This window comes from Emys orbicularis, chromosome 1, assembly GCF_028017835.1.
Source record: "Emys orbicularis isolate rEmyOrb1 chromosome 1, rEmyOrb1.hap1, whole genome shotgun sequence".
Lineage (NCBI taxonomy): Eukaryota > Metazoa > Chordata > Testudines > Emydidae > Emys > Emys orbicularis.
This window is the reverse complement of record NC_088683.1, coordinates 231,309,912-231,329,410: the sequence shown is the minus strand read 5'-3', so window position 1 is coordinate 231,329,410 and position 19,499 is coordinate 231,309,912. Positions and strand designations below refer to the sequence as shown.

General features: G+C 38.8%; 1 protein-coding gene across 2 annotated transcripts in view; it reads left to right on the top strand.

The window, feature by feature from the left end:
• GLRA2 (glycine receptor alpha 2) overlaps positions 1–19,499 on the top strand; it is a 159,793-nt gene that overhangs the window by 41,881 nt on the left and 98,413 nt on the right. For both annotated transcript variants that reach the window (XM_065417458.1, XM_065417457.1), the window contains exons 4-6: positions 3,612–3,835; positions 18,337–18,419; positions 19,166–19,303. In XM_065417458.1, coding sequence (XP_065273530.1) covers positions 3,612–3,835; positions 18,337–18,419; positions 19,166–19,303 — 445 coding nt within the window. The remainder of the gene's footprint in view (positions 1–3,611; positions 3,836–18,336; positions 18,420–19,165; positions 19,304–19,499) is intronic.

Genomic DNA, 19,499 nt, shown 5'->3' with positions numbered 1-19,499 from the left:
TCAGAGAAATACAAAATTGTAGACAAGATACTGTATCATTGTACGTAACCTACGGTCCTCCTAGCATTCCACACCCTCCTGCTTACCCTGTTGCAAAGAGGCAGCAGAGAAAGAAATCCAGGACTACCTTTTAAAGTTTGTGTTTCATTTTAATTTTTCATCAAGACGGGAAGCAAAAATAATTAGAGACAAAGAGGGGCTATAATAATGCTATTCTGCTTCTCACAAAAATGTGCTGAGAAAATATTTCCAAATATACCAGAATGATCGATCTGAATATTATCCTTCCAGCTGTGTCAGTAAAGGATCATTTAAGGCTGTTGGTATTTAAATTCAGCTTTGGTATAATGTATATCATCCTATACTAACTCTTCTAACAAAAAGTACTTGGCAGTTCATTCCTTCTAATCTAAATTAGTGTGTACTGCAGCTGATGAAAGCATATTTCTTTTATAGGTTTTTAGGAAATTTAAAGACTGTAATGATTTAAGTGAACAATTATAGAAGTGTCCTGGAAATAAAAAATCCCTTTGCTTTCATTTAACTTCAGTATGTGTCCTACTTCAGAGAAATTAAAAGCCACTCACACAGTTGAATATATTAACTTTATATCCTAAGCAATCTCCCCTCTTTCCTGCTAGCACTTCCCCTCTTTCCTGTAGTAATTTTGTTAGAGTATTTTCATATCTTTGTAGTGGAAATTGTCCCATGTACATTTACAAGATAATTACTGTATTTCTAAGGCTGAGAAAATGAGTAAAGGAGACGCCTAGAGTGTGTCTCCGTATGTGATACAAAGATGCTTTGGCAATTTAGAACTCAAAATATTTGTTTAATCATAAACCATATGAAACTACATAGCACAGAAAAAAATGGCTTGTGAAAAATATATGTAGGCTTTTCTTTGAAAAATTCTATCAGTGCCTCTAATAATTGACTTTCCATGAGCTCAGCCCCCCAATATCAGCCCCTTATTACTCTCTGACACTCATATTTGGCTCATATCCACACAGGCAAAATTAAAAAAAAAAATCATGCTCCCAATGAAATCCCAAAACATTATCCTATGGTTTCAGGAGCTTCATCAGTCGCTAAACTTGGAGCTGTTTGAAATGTTTTGTCAGTACAGCAACACATTTTTCATCACAAGCCTCGTGAATGAACAGTGGGAAACTCAAATTTGGAGGGGCTTATTCGTCAGAGTTTGCATATTTAGCTAATAACTTACGGCATCACTAATCATAGGGAGAATATTATCTTATTTTTCAGTGATGATACATTCTTTAGACTATGCAATTCAGTGGCCTAACTAAACAAATGTCAACTCATACATTTTCCAAGTCAGAAGCATATTGTTGCCATTTTCATGTATTCTAGCTACTGCAGAATAAATCCTAAATGCAGGATTTTTGTGCAGAAGATGGAATTATTTCGAGTCCCTTTCACTAACAGATTTCTTCTTTCAGATAATATCATCAGTTTTAATATCCTTAAATATTTTTGAAACTAAAATATTCAAGATGAATGGCATGTGGATTTCTGATAAACTATTCTCAGGGCAGTTAAATGTAGGGGATTTGATGTCAGTTAAATATATAACTACAGCAACAAAGCGATCAATGCCACACCTGTATTTGTTGAGCATGGAACCTCTTTAGAAATGATACACTCAGAATATATGTAACTGTTTTTCCTATCAACTTGAATGGGCTTTGGATCAGTACCTACATGCTGTTATAGTTATAACATTCCCTCTTAATGGCCGGTTTTGCCACAGTATTAAAGTTAGCTCTAAATGAACCACTTAATAATTTCTGTCCTCCCAGTTGTAACTAAAAGGCTATTGGGCAGAAGAATGCAATTAACATAAAGATAAGTAGAAAAGATGTGGAGAAGGAGAGAATTAGAGAACACACAGAGAAAAACATACAATAGGTACACAAAGGTTATGAACAGGAACTAAGATGTAGATAGGAGAAATTATATCACATAATCAGCTCCTATGGAATTAGAATCAGAATATTAAGGTTGGAAGAGACCTCAAGAGGTCATCTAGTCCAATCCCCTGCTCAAAGCAGGACCAACCCAACTAAATCATCCCAGCCAGGGCTTTGTTAAACTGGGCCTTAAAAACCTCTAAGGATGGAGATTCCACCATCTCCCTAGGTAACCCATTCCAGTGCTTCATCACCCTCCTCGTGAAATAGTTTTTCCTAATATCCAACCTAGACCTCCCCCACTGTGACTTGAGACCATTGCTTCTTGTTCTGTCATCTGCCACCACTGAGAACAGCCAAGCTCCATCCTCTTTGGAACCCCCCCTTCAGGTAGTTGAAGGCTGCTATCAAATCCCCCCACACTCTTCTCTTCTGCAGACTAAATAAGCCCAGTTCCCTCAGCCTCTCCTTGTAAGTCATGTGCCCCAGCCCCCTAATCATTTTTGTTGCCCTCCGCTGGACTCTCTCTCCAATTTGTCCACATCCTTTCTGTAGTGGGGGGCCCAAAACTGGATGCAATACTCCAGATATGGCCTCACCAGTGTCAAATAGAGGGGAATAATCACTTTCCTTTATCTGCTGGCAATGCTCCTACTAATGCAGCCCAATATGCCATTAGTTTTCTTGGCAACAAGGGCACACTGTTGACTCATATCCAGCTTCTCGTCCACTGTAATCCCCAGGTCCTTTTCTGCAGAACTGCCGCTTAGCCAGTCAGTCCCCAGCCTGTAGCAGTGCATGGGATTCTTCCGTCCTAAGTGCAGGACTCTGCACTTGTCCTTGTTGAACCTCATCAGATTTCTTTTGGCCCAACCCTCCAATTTGTCTAGGTCACTCTGGACCCTATCCCTACCCTCCAGCATATCTACCTCTCCCCACAGCTTAGTGTCATCCGCGAACTTGCTGAGGGTGCAATCCATCCCATCATCCAGATCATTAATGAAGATGTTGAAGAAAACCGGCTCCAGGACCGACCCCTGGGGCACTCTGCTTGATACCGGCTGCCAACTAGACATCGAGCCATTGATCACTACCTGTTGAGCCCGACGATCTAGCCAGCTTTCTATCCACCTTATAGTCCATTCATCCAATCCATATTTCTTTAACTTGCTGGCAAGAATATTGTGGGAGACTGTATCCAAAGTGTTTAGTACCTATCTCCTGGAGCACTGGAATCTGTTGATTTACAGATTGTGAATGACTGCGTTAAGTTACTCTTTGGGATATTTTCATACCTGTTTATTTTACATTGCGATTACTGAAAACTCTACAGCTAGTAATACTTTGATATTTCTGAGTTTCATGTGAATCCACAGTATTGGATAGGGGGTTGTAGTTAATATTATGGCTGTAGGTGATATTATCTTCATCAGCTGAAAAGGGACTATCGTTTTTGATTTGGAAAATGTACCTGTTGCACTAGTTTGGTGCAGTATGCCACTTGCACTGCCTTATTTTTAAATAATAGCTCTCTCATTCAAAGGGAAGAGTAATATGTAGGTTTATTATATCATTGGTACCGCACCAAACCTAAAATCATTGTGAGCATCAGGAAAGTTAAACTGAACTCTCACCTTGGCAAGAGATTGACTTTTGTGCATGGCATTTCCGTAGGACTACAGAGTGAACATCTTTTTGAGACAGCAGTGGAACGACTCACGCCTGGCTTACAGTGAATATCCCGATGACTCCTTGGATTTGGATCCATCTATGTTGGACTCTATTTGGAAGCCTGATTTATTCTTTGCCAATGAGAAAGGTGCAAACTTCCATGATGTTACAACGGACAACAAGTTGCTGAGGATTTCTAAGACTGGGAAAGTGCTATACAGTATCAGGTAAACCAGCTTTTTTGCTTCTTAAGTCCCCTTGCTTACATGTCTTTCTTGCCATGGCCACACTCAGGCTACGTCTACACTACGGGGTGTAGTGTACGCAAATTCAGATACGCAAATTCAGCTACGGGAATAGCGTAACTGAATTCGACGTATCTGATCCGACTTACCCCGCTGTGAGGACGGCGGCAAATCGACTGCCGCGGCTCCTCCGTCGACGGCGCTTACTCCTACCTGGGCTGGTGGAGTACGCGCGTCGATTCAGGGATCGATTATCGCGTCCCGACGAGACACGATAAATCGATCCCCGAGAGATTGATTTCTACCCGCCGATCCGGGCGGGTAGTGTAGACTAGCCCTCATAGAATTTACATCTTTAAGTTTTGTTGCCCCTTGTGTACACTCTAATGAGACATAAGCTCAGCAGAGTAGAAGGAAAATCTGTCTTTGTGGTGAGCTTTTACTCTTCACAAATTGGAATATAAGTGGCACAGCAGTATCTCCTAGCCATGCTGAAAAATGAAGGGGTCTAGTGCCCTATTGATGTGCATCAGTAATTCCTATTAGCATCAGTTGGTATTACTCTCCTACTAGGAGGAGAAAATCAACCTTTCAATCTTTTGTGGGTTGAATTTTAAAAATAAAGGGGAAATGTTATTTTAAATGGCTGGAGAACATCTTAAGTGGAGTCGTTCCTGCCATGTAATAACTTGGTATGCAATAAATATGAAAATCACCCAGGTATCTGCTGGCCTTTGCATGCATTTAAAAATCAGTGGAATTGCTTTTCATTTTTGATACAAAGTGCAATGTAGTATATGTCATGCTGACTGAGTTTAGGCTGAGTTAATAAATGCTATTTGACACAACATAACTTGATGTGACCTTATGAAATGGGACACATGCAGGGAATCAGAATGCTAGAGAGGTAAAAAAAGCATTGCTTAAGAATTGGCTGCAGCAAATAATCTACAGCACTCATTTTATTTGATTAATTGCTTAACGCTTGTAATGGGATCTGAAGATGTAAAGCACTCTAAACGCTATTACTATTATTATAGAAATTAATCATAATTTCTGAATTCCTGCATAATTCTTTTCTTGCAGTGCTTGGTTTATATAATGTTTACATTCTTTCAGGTGTTTACCGAGTTGCTTGATGAGCTGTTTCTTCTTTATGAACCTGAACAAAATTCTTATTAGCTATTCATGTGTAAGAGCTGTAGGGGAGTGAGATATTTCACAGTATGGATATTTCTGACTGGGCATTCTTAAGCTTATGGAAACACAGATTTTTAATAACTGATTATTATTGTTCTGTGTAATGAGAAAGTAGATTTGCTGTGGACAAAAAATTATGCCTATTCAATTTGCTTAATTCCCATGGAAATTCTGCAATAGGAACACCACAATATGTTGGTAGGTAATGTAACTGTTCAGTGGGCAGAATTTGAAATTGACATATCAACAGTGGGAGAAAAATAACAGTATGCAAGGGTGAAAACAGAACTCACAGCGTGATATACCATACATTAAACATTCTGTCATGTACAAATATCTCTTATTTAATCTCAAGAAAGAAATGAATGCTTCTGTTCATTTGAGTGACATCAGACACCATCTTACTGGAGGCAACAATGCAGCTGGGTGCCATTGTGAGCACAGATGGATAATTTTCCTGACATTTGTCCATGCTGCAAAAGTAATATTTCAAGCTGTCATATCATATTTGTAAAATTCACAAACCTAAATGAAAGTTAATTTGAAATAGAGTAAACACTGGTAATATTTTGTGCTAAGGAAAAGTGTATTGTTTCTCATCTGCATTGCACAGCATTAGCATATATTGTACCTGGTGCTTCTACAACACGACAGCATAAAATGTACACATTAATAACATTTATAGTGAGCAAAACCTATGTTTGAAGGGTAATTGAGAGTTACCAATTAGAAACAATTTAAAAAATAATTATTTGACTCTGTTCTCCATATACTGGCCTTGATTGATCACTCCATAACTCAACTGATTTTAGTGATGTTACACTGGAATAAAACAGAAGTAATGCAATGGTTAGTTAGTCCCATTGCATTAGGATGTTATAGTTGTAATTGCTACACCATTTTCACTACCATAATCATAGTACTTAGCACTTGCATAATAATAATATGTAGCATTTACTTCACTTTGAGTGTTCAAAGCACTTACAAATATGACTGACAAGTTACATCTCAGACTGCTCTATCATATATTTGTAGATGTCATAAAATCATGAGAAAGTTAATATGAACTAAACATAAACCATATTTTCTCTAAAATAAAACTGTAACGATTTCCAATATGCACTAAATAAGAAGCTAGGCATTTCTATTGTGTCTGGCCTCCCCACCTACTGCACTGGTAACATTATAAACGTATTTAGGAATGCTGTGAGATGCTCCACCACAGAGACAGTCAGCTTATTTTGTTGTGTGCTCTAAGGTGCAAATCCTGCCCTTTGTTCTGCAGGCACGGAAGGGCCTCTGGCAGTTACAATCAGTAGTTACAATAAAGTCGCAGTCACAGAACAACTTCACCATAAGCAGAGGTGCACTGTAACTGGGACTGTAATTTTTCGCATTGTGAATGCATTTAACTAATTGGGACTTTCATTCACCTTCCCTACAAATAGAGTTTCACTATTCCAAAGTTCACTGTGTATATTTTATATAATAAAAATAAACCGAAAAGCAAAAACTAGTCAAAATTAAAATATAAATCAACAAAATGTAAACCCCTAAAGTTGTGTGGTCATACCTTTCTAAAGCTCTAATCCTGCAATGAGCTCCATGTGGGTGGATCTCTGAGTAGAGGCCCACCCTCCTACAGCTCATTGCAGCATCTGGGCCAACGCAATATGACATTGTTGAAAATCCTGTCTTCTGTTCCCACGGCCTGTTTCCCACAGTACATTTTGTTATATTTTGCATTTGCTTTTTGTGTCATGCTCTGTATAGATTTTAAGTACTTTGGGATGTGGATCGTGTCTTCTCTAGCACACTTTGGGCACTATAAACCACAGGCGCCGACTCCATGGGTGCTCCAGCCCAGGAGCACCCACGGAAAAAAAAAGGGGGTGCTCAGCACCCACCGGCAGCCCTGCCGATCAGCTCCTCCCCCTCCCCCCCCAGCACCTCCCGCCTGTCGCAATCAGCTGTTCAGCGGCATGCAGGAGGTGCTGGGGGGAGAGGGACGAAGGGTGGGCAGAAAGAGACGGGGAGGGGGTAGAGTGGGGGTGGGAAGCGGCAGGCGGTGGGGGCCTGGGGGAAGAAGTGGAGTGGGGGCTGGGGCTGGGGCTGGGGCGGAGTGAGGGTCGAGCACCCCTCCGTCAACTAAGAAAGATGGCGCCTCTGCTACAGACAGTAGATAATAAGGAATAATAGTATTATATGACAGAAGGGTTAAAAGATCTAATGGAATCCCTGAACATAGGTCTGTTTAGAAACCTTAAAAAGGCCATCAGCACAGTTCTGACTACTCAGCTAGCTCAAACTATTAGTAACAGCCAGCCAGCGTGGGCTTATTTTACTTGGGTGAGAGGAGATTGAAGACTTTTGCTTAAATAAATGGGTTTCCTTGCTGCACTAGCTGCCCCCTTTGTCATGTTCATGTTACCAAGTGATTTCAGCCATATCGACTTGATGCAGAATGTGATGCACATAATCTAGGATCTAAGAGATTGGTTGAAGTCTTCTCCATCCAGAGTAAATTATCAAGCAGACCATCACACTTTAAAAATATGAGAAGATGTTTGAGTTTTTTTGAGTTATTTAGTAAAGGGCTATTTGGAATTGCCTTGGAAAGAACTGTAGGGGAAGAGATTTGTTTTAACTATTTACCCTTCTTTCTCTCCTAGCTCCGGTTATAAGATACCATTGAGGAGCTGCCCAGGAAACTACTCAAAAATTTCAAAATAGCTACATCCATTTTCAGATTAGCGATCTCTATTTTGTTTGTTTGTCTTCACTGTGTGGATGTGATGTCACTATTTAGGCTATTTCCTCTTTCTGGTCTCATGCCCTGACCTTGATCCAACTGTAAAATGTTATTATGGAGCAGGGCAGAGAATCGAATAGGGAAATAGTGTCGGGGTAGGGGATGTAAAAAGGAATAATGCTGCTGAAACACCGTGACATGGAAAGGAATCAGGCTCGTTGATTCCTTTCTATTTATGCAACAGAACCCTACCTCTGTACCCTCCATACTGTAAAAAAACAGCTGCTATTGCTAGCTGCAACATTCAAAAGCCATCACTGGCTTGCCCATCCAAAAGAGCTACTCTATATTCAGACAAATGGCAATCCATCTGGAATACAAGCCCATGTGCCAGTTGCTTTATCTAGTGCAAATCAGGAGATCACAATCCAAAGCACAATCAATTCTCATTCCACAGCTTCTTTCTTTGTACTGCCTCTTCTTTCCTGTTTGTTCTTTTTCTCTTTCATACCATGGCAATTGTGCTGAGTGCTGGAGAAACTGCTTTGGCTCCATCCCCAGCACATGGTTTTGGTTATATTATGACTAGACTTGGCAGAATTCAATTTTTTAAATAATTTCAATGGAAAATATCACTATTTTGAGATTTTTTTATTTTATTTATTCAAATTTTCACTAGTTGAGCAACATTATGGGGTTTAAGCATTTTTAATTGATTTTAAATGTTCAGTTCTGGGCACTTGTGAGGGACAGACAATAATTATTCTTTTATAGTAAAGCTGAGATTCAAAAGGTTAAAGCTTTAAATCTGTTAAGACACTAATTGTCAAAATCACATCAAATACATACATAATAAATAGCCTTAAATCAAACTCTAATAAGTTCTCCAGCAGCCATTTTCCCCCCTTTGCCTATCTGTAAATGTCTGTTATAGATGGACATATTTTTTCATCATTTTGTGTGTGTACAGTGAAATCAACATTTATCAACATTTACCCATAAAAATCTAATCTTTCCAAGCCTAATTATGAATAATAAAGGTTACAACATACAGGATACTTAGTGCCAAAAGCAGTCTCTAGCCCTGTAGTATTTTGGATTTCCTACTACAATGTGGGCAAGTCAGTGCTAGTGGAAATGCAGTGGCCACAATGAATGAAGCTGCAACCATTTAATAATCTCCTCTGTACCTGTGTCCTTTGTCCTATATGAAGGAAATACACAACAGCTAAAAAGCTGGTAGACTCAAAATTTATCCTCTGGTGGTGAATTTTACTTTAAATATTATTTTTTCAATAGACACTATTAGAAGCATACCCAGACCCTTTGTCTGCTACTGCAGAGGGTCCTTCGGCAGTGGAACTGGTGTCATCTACTGTGCCAAAGGTTCTGGGTGCAGGAAGGAGGTTCAAGGGACTAGGGCCTGGGTGGCTCTGAACAAAGTCAGTGACTGCGCTGTGAAATAGTTCCTTCTGTTCCTGCATGTCCCGATGGGGTGTGTGTGAATGGTGCTCATGTGTAACATTCACTGGGCATTACTTCAGCACTGGGTTGAAATAACCTCTGAGAGCTCTTTAGTTTGGCCACTACAGAAGCTGGTAGCGCAGCACAGTCAGCTGGTCTAGGTATACACTTTCCAAGATTGTCTTGGGGTCAGATTCTTAGTTGGTGTAAAATGGTGCAGCTCCATTTACTTTAATGGAGCTATGCCAGTTTACCCCAACTGAGAATTTGGCATGTGGTACTTAAATCATAATGTCTGGTCCAACTGAACGTACTATGTGAAAAGTCTAGTGTGCTGTAAAGAATATTCCACAGATCTAAAATAAGGTATGAATCTCTGTGCTTACATTTGATTACTTCAATTTATTTTATAATCTAATGTTAGGATTTAAGAGGATTTTGACTTCACTAGCAGCATTGTATTGTCATGGGAGATTAACAGAGAGTGGGAGGAGAGAGGCCATTATTATGACTAACACCACTGTTTGCTATATAAGAAGCAGTGAATGTTGTGAACACTCCTCTCTGATCTCATTGGTTATACCAAATCCTACCATGATAATATTGTCCAGGTGGCATTTTCCCTTGGAAGCCAAGCTTTGATAGCATAGACTCCTGTTTCCTCTGGGGAAATTTGAGGTGCTTTTATCTGGCACAAGAAAAATAATTCCGTTCTCCTTAGGCAAAATTGTATATAAATTCAGTGTTCTATGCAATGACTTTTCAAAAACATAAAGCTCTCCATATGGGCTTGAAGTAACTTTCTGAATTAATGAAAGCACAGTCTGAGAATAACAAAGTGCAGAAATGCTCATTGAAGTAGAGCTTTTTATCATCTTGATAGCTAGCCTACCTATCGTAGAGAGATTATTTACACATAATATGAATCGTGCTAGAACCAACAGGTATTTTTAAATATACCCAATACTATAGGGACAAGGTGAATCCCTCAGCTGTAATTGATTCATACATGAATCTAGCAATTTTGCCAGATTCATCTCCACATGAACCTGATTACAAAAATTAACACTGGTTTCAAATACAGTAAAACCTACCTTAGAGACCCCCTCTGTAGAGAGAGACCATCTGTCATGAGTGACTATTTGCAGAAGCCCTGGAATGCCATCAGTCTCTGGTGTGCAAACCTTTGAAGAGTGACCACCTCTTACAAGTGACCACTTTTGCTAACTCCCGCGAGTGATCACTCTTGGTAGGTTTTACTGTACTTAAAACTGAGATGTCAGCCATCTTCATAATGAAAGAAACTGGTGTCCTCCTGCTACAATCCGATGTCCACAAAGTCTCTTCCCACCCATCCTTGCTCTCTTCTTCTTCCCTTTTTGGTTCCTTTTGTTAAGCTACCTCAGATTCCTTCCTGATATTTGCCTCAACCTTTGAAACAATTCCCCGCTTTTCTTTTGCTTGTTGATGGTCCCTCTCATCACCCTCTATGGACTCCTTTATTCTCACTCCCACGTTCTACAGTGTCCAGATCTATATGGAGGATCTGAATGCATTTGTCATATTCCTAACTTTCCATTGGCCTTGAGTACTTGGTTTGATTATGTTAAAGACTAGTATGAGTGTTTGTTATGCAAGCAGCACAGCTATTGTCAAAACCCCATAGACAGTTTTGCTTGAAGAAAAATTAGCTCTTTAATGACACCATTGGTTGCTCTTCTCTGATCATAAGACAGTTAAAGTGAATTAAGGAGCCTGACACTAGTAGCTACCTGGCAAAGCCCAATTTTATACCCCTTTTTACACACCCACACACCCACCACAGTGTTTCAATCAAAACTAGTGTCATTTTAATAAAAATTGATTTTCTTTGGCATATCATGTGAATAATTTGTATACATAGAGTTGTTCTTGATTGAAAATATTAAAAATTATTGGCCGGTGATTAGTTATGGAAATATGTGCTAATGGGATACTCCTGACTGGTTGCAGGCCAAGATAACCATTGCCTATTAGAAACTCATGTACAGAGATGTGTAAGTCTGTACTGAATTGTCAGTGACCCATGGCTACATCTACCACATGAAATGATCTCCCTGTAAACACAGAAGTAGCAAGATGAAATGTAAAAGGGTGTAGCCATGAGGCTGATTCTAAATGAGTGATGCAAAAAATCCTGTCCCTGTATCATGCATGCTTTCAGGAGTAACTGACTGCCTTCTGCCAGTTGTATTTAAACATATTGCTTAGGACAGAGGAGTCATGGTGCCAGAAGGAAAACAAAACCAGACCAAATAAACAGTGGTGTAGAGTAAGTATCCAGGTCCTGAAAACTTAAATATAACTAGGATAAGAAATGACATAAGAAAAATCAGAGATGGCAATTTATTCTTCTTGGAGAAGAAACAGGTGGGTTACATTATTTTAACTATCAAATGAAATCATACTCAAATTTAATTTCATGGCATTGCTTGAGTGATAATTGGAAACTCATTATATTCATTGGTATGGCATATCAACAGACAGTAACCGCATTACAATGAAAAATGAGATGCAAAATAATTTTTCACCATTAATGAAAAACCTACCACACCATTCCAATCCAGTCACTGGGTTGTTAAGCAATACGTGAACCAAAATGAAGTCCCGCAAACCACTAAGGAAGACTAGACAGAACATCCTGAGAAACTGAAGTATAGGAAGCTTCAGTCTGTATTTCGTGTTTTGCCACAATAGAGGATGTTCTATATTTCCATAAGCCTCAGTTTTTGTCTATCTCCACATCTCAGAAATGAAGTTGCACGAAAAAAAGATCAAAGAATAACTGGTATGACAGATTGACCATATCCTGAACAAACCTTATGGAATTAAGATAACCTTGATTGAATTAGGGTTAATACCTTTGGGGTATATTGTATTGAAAATGCAATTGTGTATGTGTTGCTGTGGCATTGTATGTACCTTCTCTAGTAAGAAGTGGGGATGCTACTAAACTTCCTTGTTATCAGCCTGTGAAGCCGTCCCTCTCGGATAGATATGCACATATTATTTCAAACTGGATTCTCCGGAGATCAACAGACAAAGAAAAAACTTTTGGAAAAATAACCTGGTTTTAGATGGACTCAGGGCCTTCTTCCTGATCCAGCAAACAGACAGGACCCTGCTCATGGAGGGCCCCAATCCTTAGGGTAAGGTTGGAAGGACTGGGCCTGTCAGAATCCATGTTGGGTTCCTGGTAAATTTATTAGCATGTGTATAGGTTTTTATTGTTTTTCATATGTTTTCTCTGTAGTGCTTTTCCCTTGAGAATAAAGTAGGCTTACATAGGAAGTGCTGTGTGATAATTTATAATCTGCAGCAATCCTTCTGTTATCAGTCTCTGAAGAGAAAGTGCGCGGGTCTGTTTAGGCAGACTGTGCTGGGAAATACACAGTGAAGGCAGGGAACTGTGGAGCTTGGACATACTCTGCTCAGAAAGGAGTGAGATGTGGGTCTCCACCCAAGAGAGGCAGCAGCTGGGGAGCTGGAAGCCTGAGGGTGGGTGCCCTCACTGGACCACTGAGGGGAAATACAGGTGCAGTTGCCTTGGACTGTGACAACTGGATCCAGAAATTCTGGAAAACATGAGAAAACATGCAGGTTGGCTGCGCCATTTTAGAAAGCAAGGGAAACTGCCAGGAGATTATACAAATACCAATTGCCATCCCCACGGAGCCAACAATCATGAGTCAGGCCCCAAATAATGAGATGGGCTTAAAAATGAAGAGATTTTTAAAACATAATGAACTTGTTTGTTTTTCTTGGCCTGGTCTCTGAACCATTTGGGTTTATTTGGATCAAATTTTCAAGCTTTTCTCAGCAATCTTGAGGGCTAGAAACTTACTTTAAAAAAAAAAAAAAAAACCCTGAGATTTTTCACTTAATTGCCTGCTTCCAGGGCTGGGGGCTTTACGAAAAAGCATCCAAAATTGAGAGACTTGTGATAAAATCGTGGGAGTTGGCCACATTGCTGTACGTATCTGCTTGTATATCAGGGTCCTTATATCATACCCATCACTGTCTTTGTGCTAACTCTGTGCTAGTATTTTATGCATATTAGTAAGGTAATACTGAACATTATATTGTTCCCTTTCCCACTAGTAGGTTACAGGTGGGAGTGGTTTGAGATATCCCTGATGCTACAGTATTAGTTTACATCAATATAAACCAGTGATATAATATACACCACAGTGACCAAATAGAAATACAAATGATCTAAATTGCAGTTAACACATGCAGATATATACTATCACATCCTCCTCCTACATGTGCACAGACATTATTCTGTTTTGTTTAAACAAACTGACCTGCCAGGCTATATTGTCATTTCTGGAACAACCCTCTTCCAGTGAGGGTGCAATAGTATCCACTAATAAGTTAGTAATTATCTTGTTAGGATTTGAAACTTTGTTATTTTTGCTATGTGAGCTGACGTTGAGCAGATTTGACCATTACAGGCTTTCCAAAGCTCACTGAAGTCAATGGAAAGACTCGTATTGGCTCCAGGGGAGTTTGGATCAAGCCCAGTAAGATAATACTGTTCTTTTAAGGCTTGAATTTGCAACCCTGACTGAGCACTTACATGACTAGTCCCAGTGTCTTCAATGGAAAAACTAGTGTATATGCTCATCAAGGTGAGCAAGGGGTCTTCATTCTAGGCATTAATTTGCACTATTGTGCTACTCAGGATATGACACCCCCCAAAAGTCAAGCAGTTAGAAAAATGTCTGTGCTACATGATGTTCTGAGAGAGCCACACTTTTTGGAGACAAAGAGGGCACAGATAAAAACTGCACATTTGTCTCCTGCAGTATTTCCATTTACCACATTAAATTCTGTTTCTCCCATTCTAAGTGTAAGGACTACCTCTTTAAAAATAAATCATGTGAAGTGGTAAACATTCTGTTTTAATGGCACTAATTCTACTTGTTTGTCATTGGATAAACTGTGTAAAGAGGCTGCTCTCCTCAAGACTATTTGCAAAACACTACATTTTCAGGGTAAAAAATGAAAATGCCATTATCCCTTTTTCTCAAAGTCATATATATGATATCATATTGTGAGTTCTAGGGGTCCTTTTTCTTGCAGGATCAATATTTCCTGTCTGTATGAGATTTGTCTTTTAGATCAAATGGGATTTTGGCTGTGAGTCATAGCACATCAGGCTAATGAAAAGTTAGCTCCTGAAAAATATGAAGTAGTTTAGTCAGTAGTTTAATGTTTGCTATAGATTAGCAATCTGTTAAATCCTAATTAAAGTTAGATAGTCTGTTATACTGTCAACAGAGTAAGCAAGGCTTTTATTTGAATTATGTACTGTACATATACAGTAATTCCTTAAAAGATTTAATCCATGTACTAACAGTTCTTGATTTTAGTTTTGCATAGCTCACCATTTACCAGGTATACTCCATATCTATATCAGTTATACACCATATGTATCTTGAAGTACTTGTCTAGTGCTGTCGGAAAATCAGAGGAAGAAATATAGATAGATAGATAGATAGATAGATAGATAGATAGATATACACACTATATTACCGTAGTATTTGATCTCCTAAAGTTTAAATCCCTATGCTGCACAAAAAGGATCCTTTCATTCATTCATTCATATGTATTAACTTTAGGAAATCAACTACTGCCTTAAGGTACAAAACTGCAAGATTAGATAGGGAGATTGGACGATGATCCATTGAAATCATAGAATCATAGAATATTAGGGTCGGAAGGGACCTCAGGAGGTCATCTACTCCAACCCCCTGCTCAAAGCAGGACCAATCCCCAGACAGTTTTTTACCCCAGTTCCCTAAATGGCCCCCTCAAGGATTGAACTCACAATCCTGGGTTTAGCAGGCCAATGCTCAAGCCACTAGTTTTAAATATTTTACTATTATTGGATTTTTCATAGTAATGTGCCTGACTTGGGCTTGCGGGGCTCAGAATAAGGGGCTATTTAGTTGCTGGGTAGACATGCAGGCTAAGATTGGAGCCCAAACTCTGGGACTCTGTGACGTGGGAGAGTCCCAGATCTTGGACTCCAGCCCAAGCCCAAATGTCTACACAGCAATTAAACAGCCCCTTAGCCTGAGCCCTTTGAGACCAATTCAGCAGGTATGGACTAGCTGTAGGATTTTAATTGCAGTGTAGACATACCCTGGGAAGCCAAGGAAGTTTGTGGGTAATAGACAACTATGTTAGCGAACAAAACAGGATACCATTACAACTATATTTCTACAAAGGAAGTTTTCTTGATGACCAGCCTCATCTTTTTCAAGATACATTGATTGAATTAGTTCCCTTATGGCTGATATTTTTCATTCACATCCTATTTGACTCTTAATTTGGGAGAAATATCTTCCATTGGTTTTCTGTAGCACCCATCACCATAATGTTTAAATACTGATCTAAAGGCCTGATCTCATTGAAGTCAACTGAAAGCCTTCAGTGACTTCAGTGGACTTTGGTATAGGCCCTAAGCAAGGTATTGGATTGATTAGAACTGGGAGACTAATTTGTAATGAAAAATGTATTTCATGAATTTTGCCTCTTTGCTATCAGAATTCTCCTAGAAATGTTTTTCTGAAATTCTTGAATTTCTGTTTGAAATTAATCACTAATTTCTTCAGTGAATAATTCTTGGTCTGCAGATTGTTTGCAACGAACTATTCATGAACATTAAAAATTCATGCCATGTTATTTAAATTATGCTGTACTGGGTCTGTCCTATAATTGGAGGACTTCTGTAACTAATCAACAATGGGACAAATTTCAAGTTGTATATTCAGGTATAAAATTAATTTCACAATTCAATTCAAAATACATTTTCAGGAAATATTCAAACATACAAGCTTAACATTTTATTTTTGTGAGCATTCTCACAAGTAAATGGTCATTCATAGAAATACTTCTGAAAAGCACACATAAAAGGGGCACAAAGATATTCAACATGCATTTGTTTTAAATTTTACCCAACCATAGTTGTGGTAGCTAACCAATCTACTGATGGCATGTTATAGTACAGTAGATTTACTGCAGATACTTTTGTGGATTTTCAGTTTGTTTTCTTGTAGTTAATACCTCAAATAATATAGTTTTTGAAATGCCAATATATATATATTTTTAAATGCCAAGCCCTGTCCATCTTCAAATCACTTAAAATCCACCTATTAAAATCCACCTATTCACAAGGCCCACCAACACTGATGCTCATATGCCACTCTTTGCTTGGTAGCTGAAGTGTGTAGATAAGATTGTAAGTTCCATGGGATAAGGACTGTCTCTATGAGTCCCAGTTCTTCCAGGAACCAGTTTATAGTTTGTAAACGTGTCTAGAGAAGTACCACCCCCTGGGGAGGGTTCCATATACTTGTTAAAACTGGGTTTTCCAGAGACCAAGAAACAGTGAAAGGGCTTTTGATATAAAGGCTGGGTTTAAACTGACTCGGGACCTTTTTTCTGATCCAGCAAAAGGGCAGGACCTTCTTCCAGCCCTCGCAGAAGGGTTGGAAAGACTTTGGCATACTAGGGCCCTGTAAGACTGATTGGGAACCTCTGGTTATCTTTTAGCATGTACATAGGAACTTTCATTGTTTTTATGTTTTCTGTGTAATGCTTTTACCTTAAGAATAGATGCGCTTGCATAGAAAGAGCTGTGTAGTTACTGGTAACTGCTGGCAATACAGTGCTCATAGCCCTGTGAGAGAAAGCAAAACAAAGGCACTGGTCTTTAGGCAGACTGGCTTGCTGAGATAGCATAGTTTAGGGCAGGGAGCTGTGCAGCCTTAAAACACCCAGTCAGAAGGGAATGAGATGAGGGTCCCTTCCCATAGACAGGTGATGGTAGGAGACCTGAGACCTGGCTGGGAACTCCTGGAGTGGATCAGGTATACAGGTGTGACAGACTCTTTCTATATTTTTGTACAGAACCTAGGCCATTGGAGGTGGCCTGAATCTGATTGGAGCCTCTGGAGTCTACTGCAATATAAATCTTAAATAATATCTCAGAAATAACTACAGCTTAAAATGATCAGACATCCATAACCATAACATTCATTTTGGTGGTAAGAATGATGGCAACATAGCTTGAAGACATTGTATCTTTAAATCTAATCATGGTTTTTTTTAATATGATGTAAGTCATTTTGGTTACTACACCTGTATATGAGTCCTCCTGCTCATTTTTATGATTTTATCATCACATTTTCTTATTTTGGTACAAATGTTTTTCTCTCCCTGTACAGGGGAAACTAGTGAAACTGACTGTAAACAAAGTCCTGTCAAATGCAAAAAGTAAACTAAAAAAAAATGAGAAAATTTAAAAATTCTCTCAGTTAAAGTATTCTTGGGTGTTACTTGTAGCAGTAGTAAGTAAAAAAAATTCAGAGTTGACAAAGTCCCTTTAAGCTTACTTTTCCTATCTATACTCTTTGTCTTTTAACTTTTACATTCAATGTCTAATGTTGCAGATTTAGCCTTTACTACCTTTTTGTTTTTCAAAGGTCCGTGGCAAAGATGATGGGCTCAGCATTCACTTTATATGCATTACACTTTCTGTTTTCAAATATCCCTGTGATTGTGTTTTCACCATTTGCCCCCCCCCCAAAAAAAACAAAAACAAAAACCAAAAAAACCAGAGGCTACAAGAGTTAAAATCCTAGCGGAGATGACCTATAACTCAAGATGCTACATTGTTTGGGTTCGTTGTTATATGTAAAACATACAGATTGCACAATAACACATTGGCATGCCCTGCTATCTTTCTGCAGCCCCTGCTGGCTCTGGGCTACTATAAGCCACTGCAATCAATGAGCATCCTGCTTGCTTACGGGCACTCTGTCTTAGAAGTTAGAATTCTAACACCAGTGCAGGACTCATCCCAAATCGCTAAGAGGATGGGGCGAAGGACTAAACCTCTGGGTCTCTAAAGCTTGACTGCATCACTTTAAACATTGTTGGCCTATAAATGTTGTGCTTAGGATATAACTTGCAAAGATTTCTAACAGCAGTTTCCTTTCTTGCCCATATTTAGGCTAACATTAACCTTATCGTGTCCAATGGACTTGAAGAATTTTCCGATGGATGTGCAGACTTGTACAATGCAACTAGAAAGCTGTGAGTAACCAGCTGACTTACCTAGTGAAGAGCTGTGTTTTTTAAAATCAAATTTCACAGCTTCATTATTGTGCCTTACAGCGGAGATCAGCACTCCAGAAAGTCTCTGCAATCTGTAATCTGCCTAGTGAGACACAATGCTGCTGTATCATTAGAGTGAAACAAGAGCCGGGAGTGTTTTAAGTGACTGTCCTTTTCCATTTTCACTCTTTTTTCTCTCCATTGTCCACTCTGTTCTCCACTTTTCTCTTTCTACTGTGTATTTCTCTATGCTGAGTTTCAAAGAATTATAGAAGTCGTTCAATTTTGTTATTGATAAGATCCAACATATTGTAATCTAGAAATACTCATGTTGGTAGAATGCAATAATTCTGTAACCAGAGTGACAAAAATAAAACAAAGTACAGAAATTGATACATAGCTACAGTGAAATATAATTTGTGCTGTGAACATTAATATCTTTGACAGGCTATTAACATTGACTTTTTATTAGAAATAAACCAAAGCAGATATGCCGCACGTTTGAGATTTTAGTTGAATATTTTGCCTCTAGTACTATTACATATTTGATGCTATTTCAAAGTTTTAATGATAACTGTAGTCAATGTAGTTCAGCTCCTGGATCAATTAGAAACTCTTGTATCGAAGTTTGCCCATTCAAAAGTGAGGATATTTTCTGAGTCATAATTTGTTTCCATCTGAAACTGTACTCTATTATCTAATGAACTGCGATTTGTTTATTCTAGTTGGGTACACTATGAATGATCTGATATTTGAGTGGCTAAGTGATGGTCCAGTGCAAGTTGCTGAAGGCTTAACCCTGCCACAATTTATTTTGAAAGAAGACAAGGAACTTGGTTATTGCACAAAACACTACAACACCGGTGAGCGTTCTTCTAATTTTTCCATTAGTAATTACTTCTACTAGTATCCACAAGCAGTTTTGTAACGGATCTCATTTATTAGGTCTGGTGTTTGAAAGCTGGGGTTTAGGCAAAGCAGGAAGGCGAAAACCAGTAAAAATGTTGGAAAATGTAATATTTTCTCAGTACTTTCCCTTTAAATATGTTAAATCCCTGT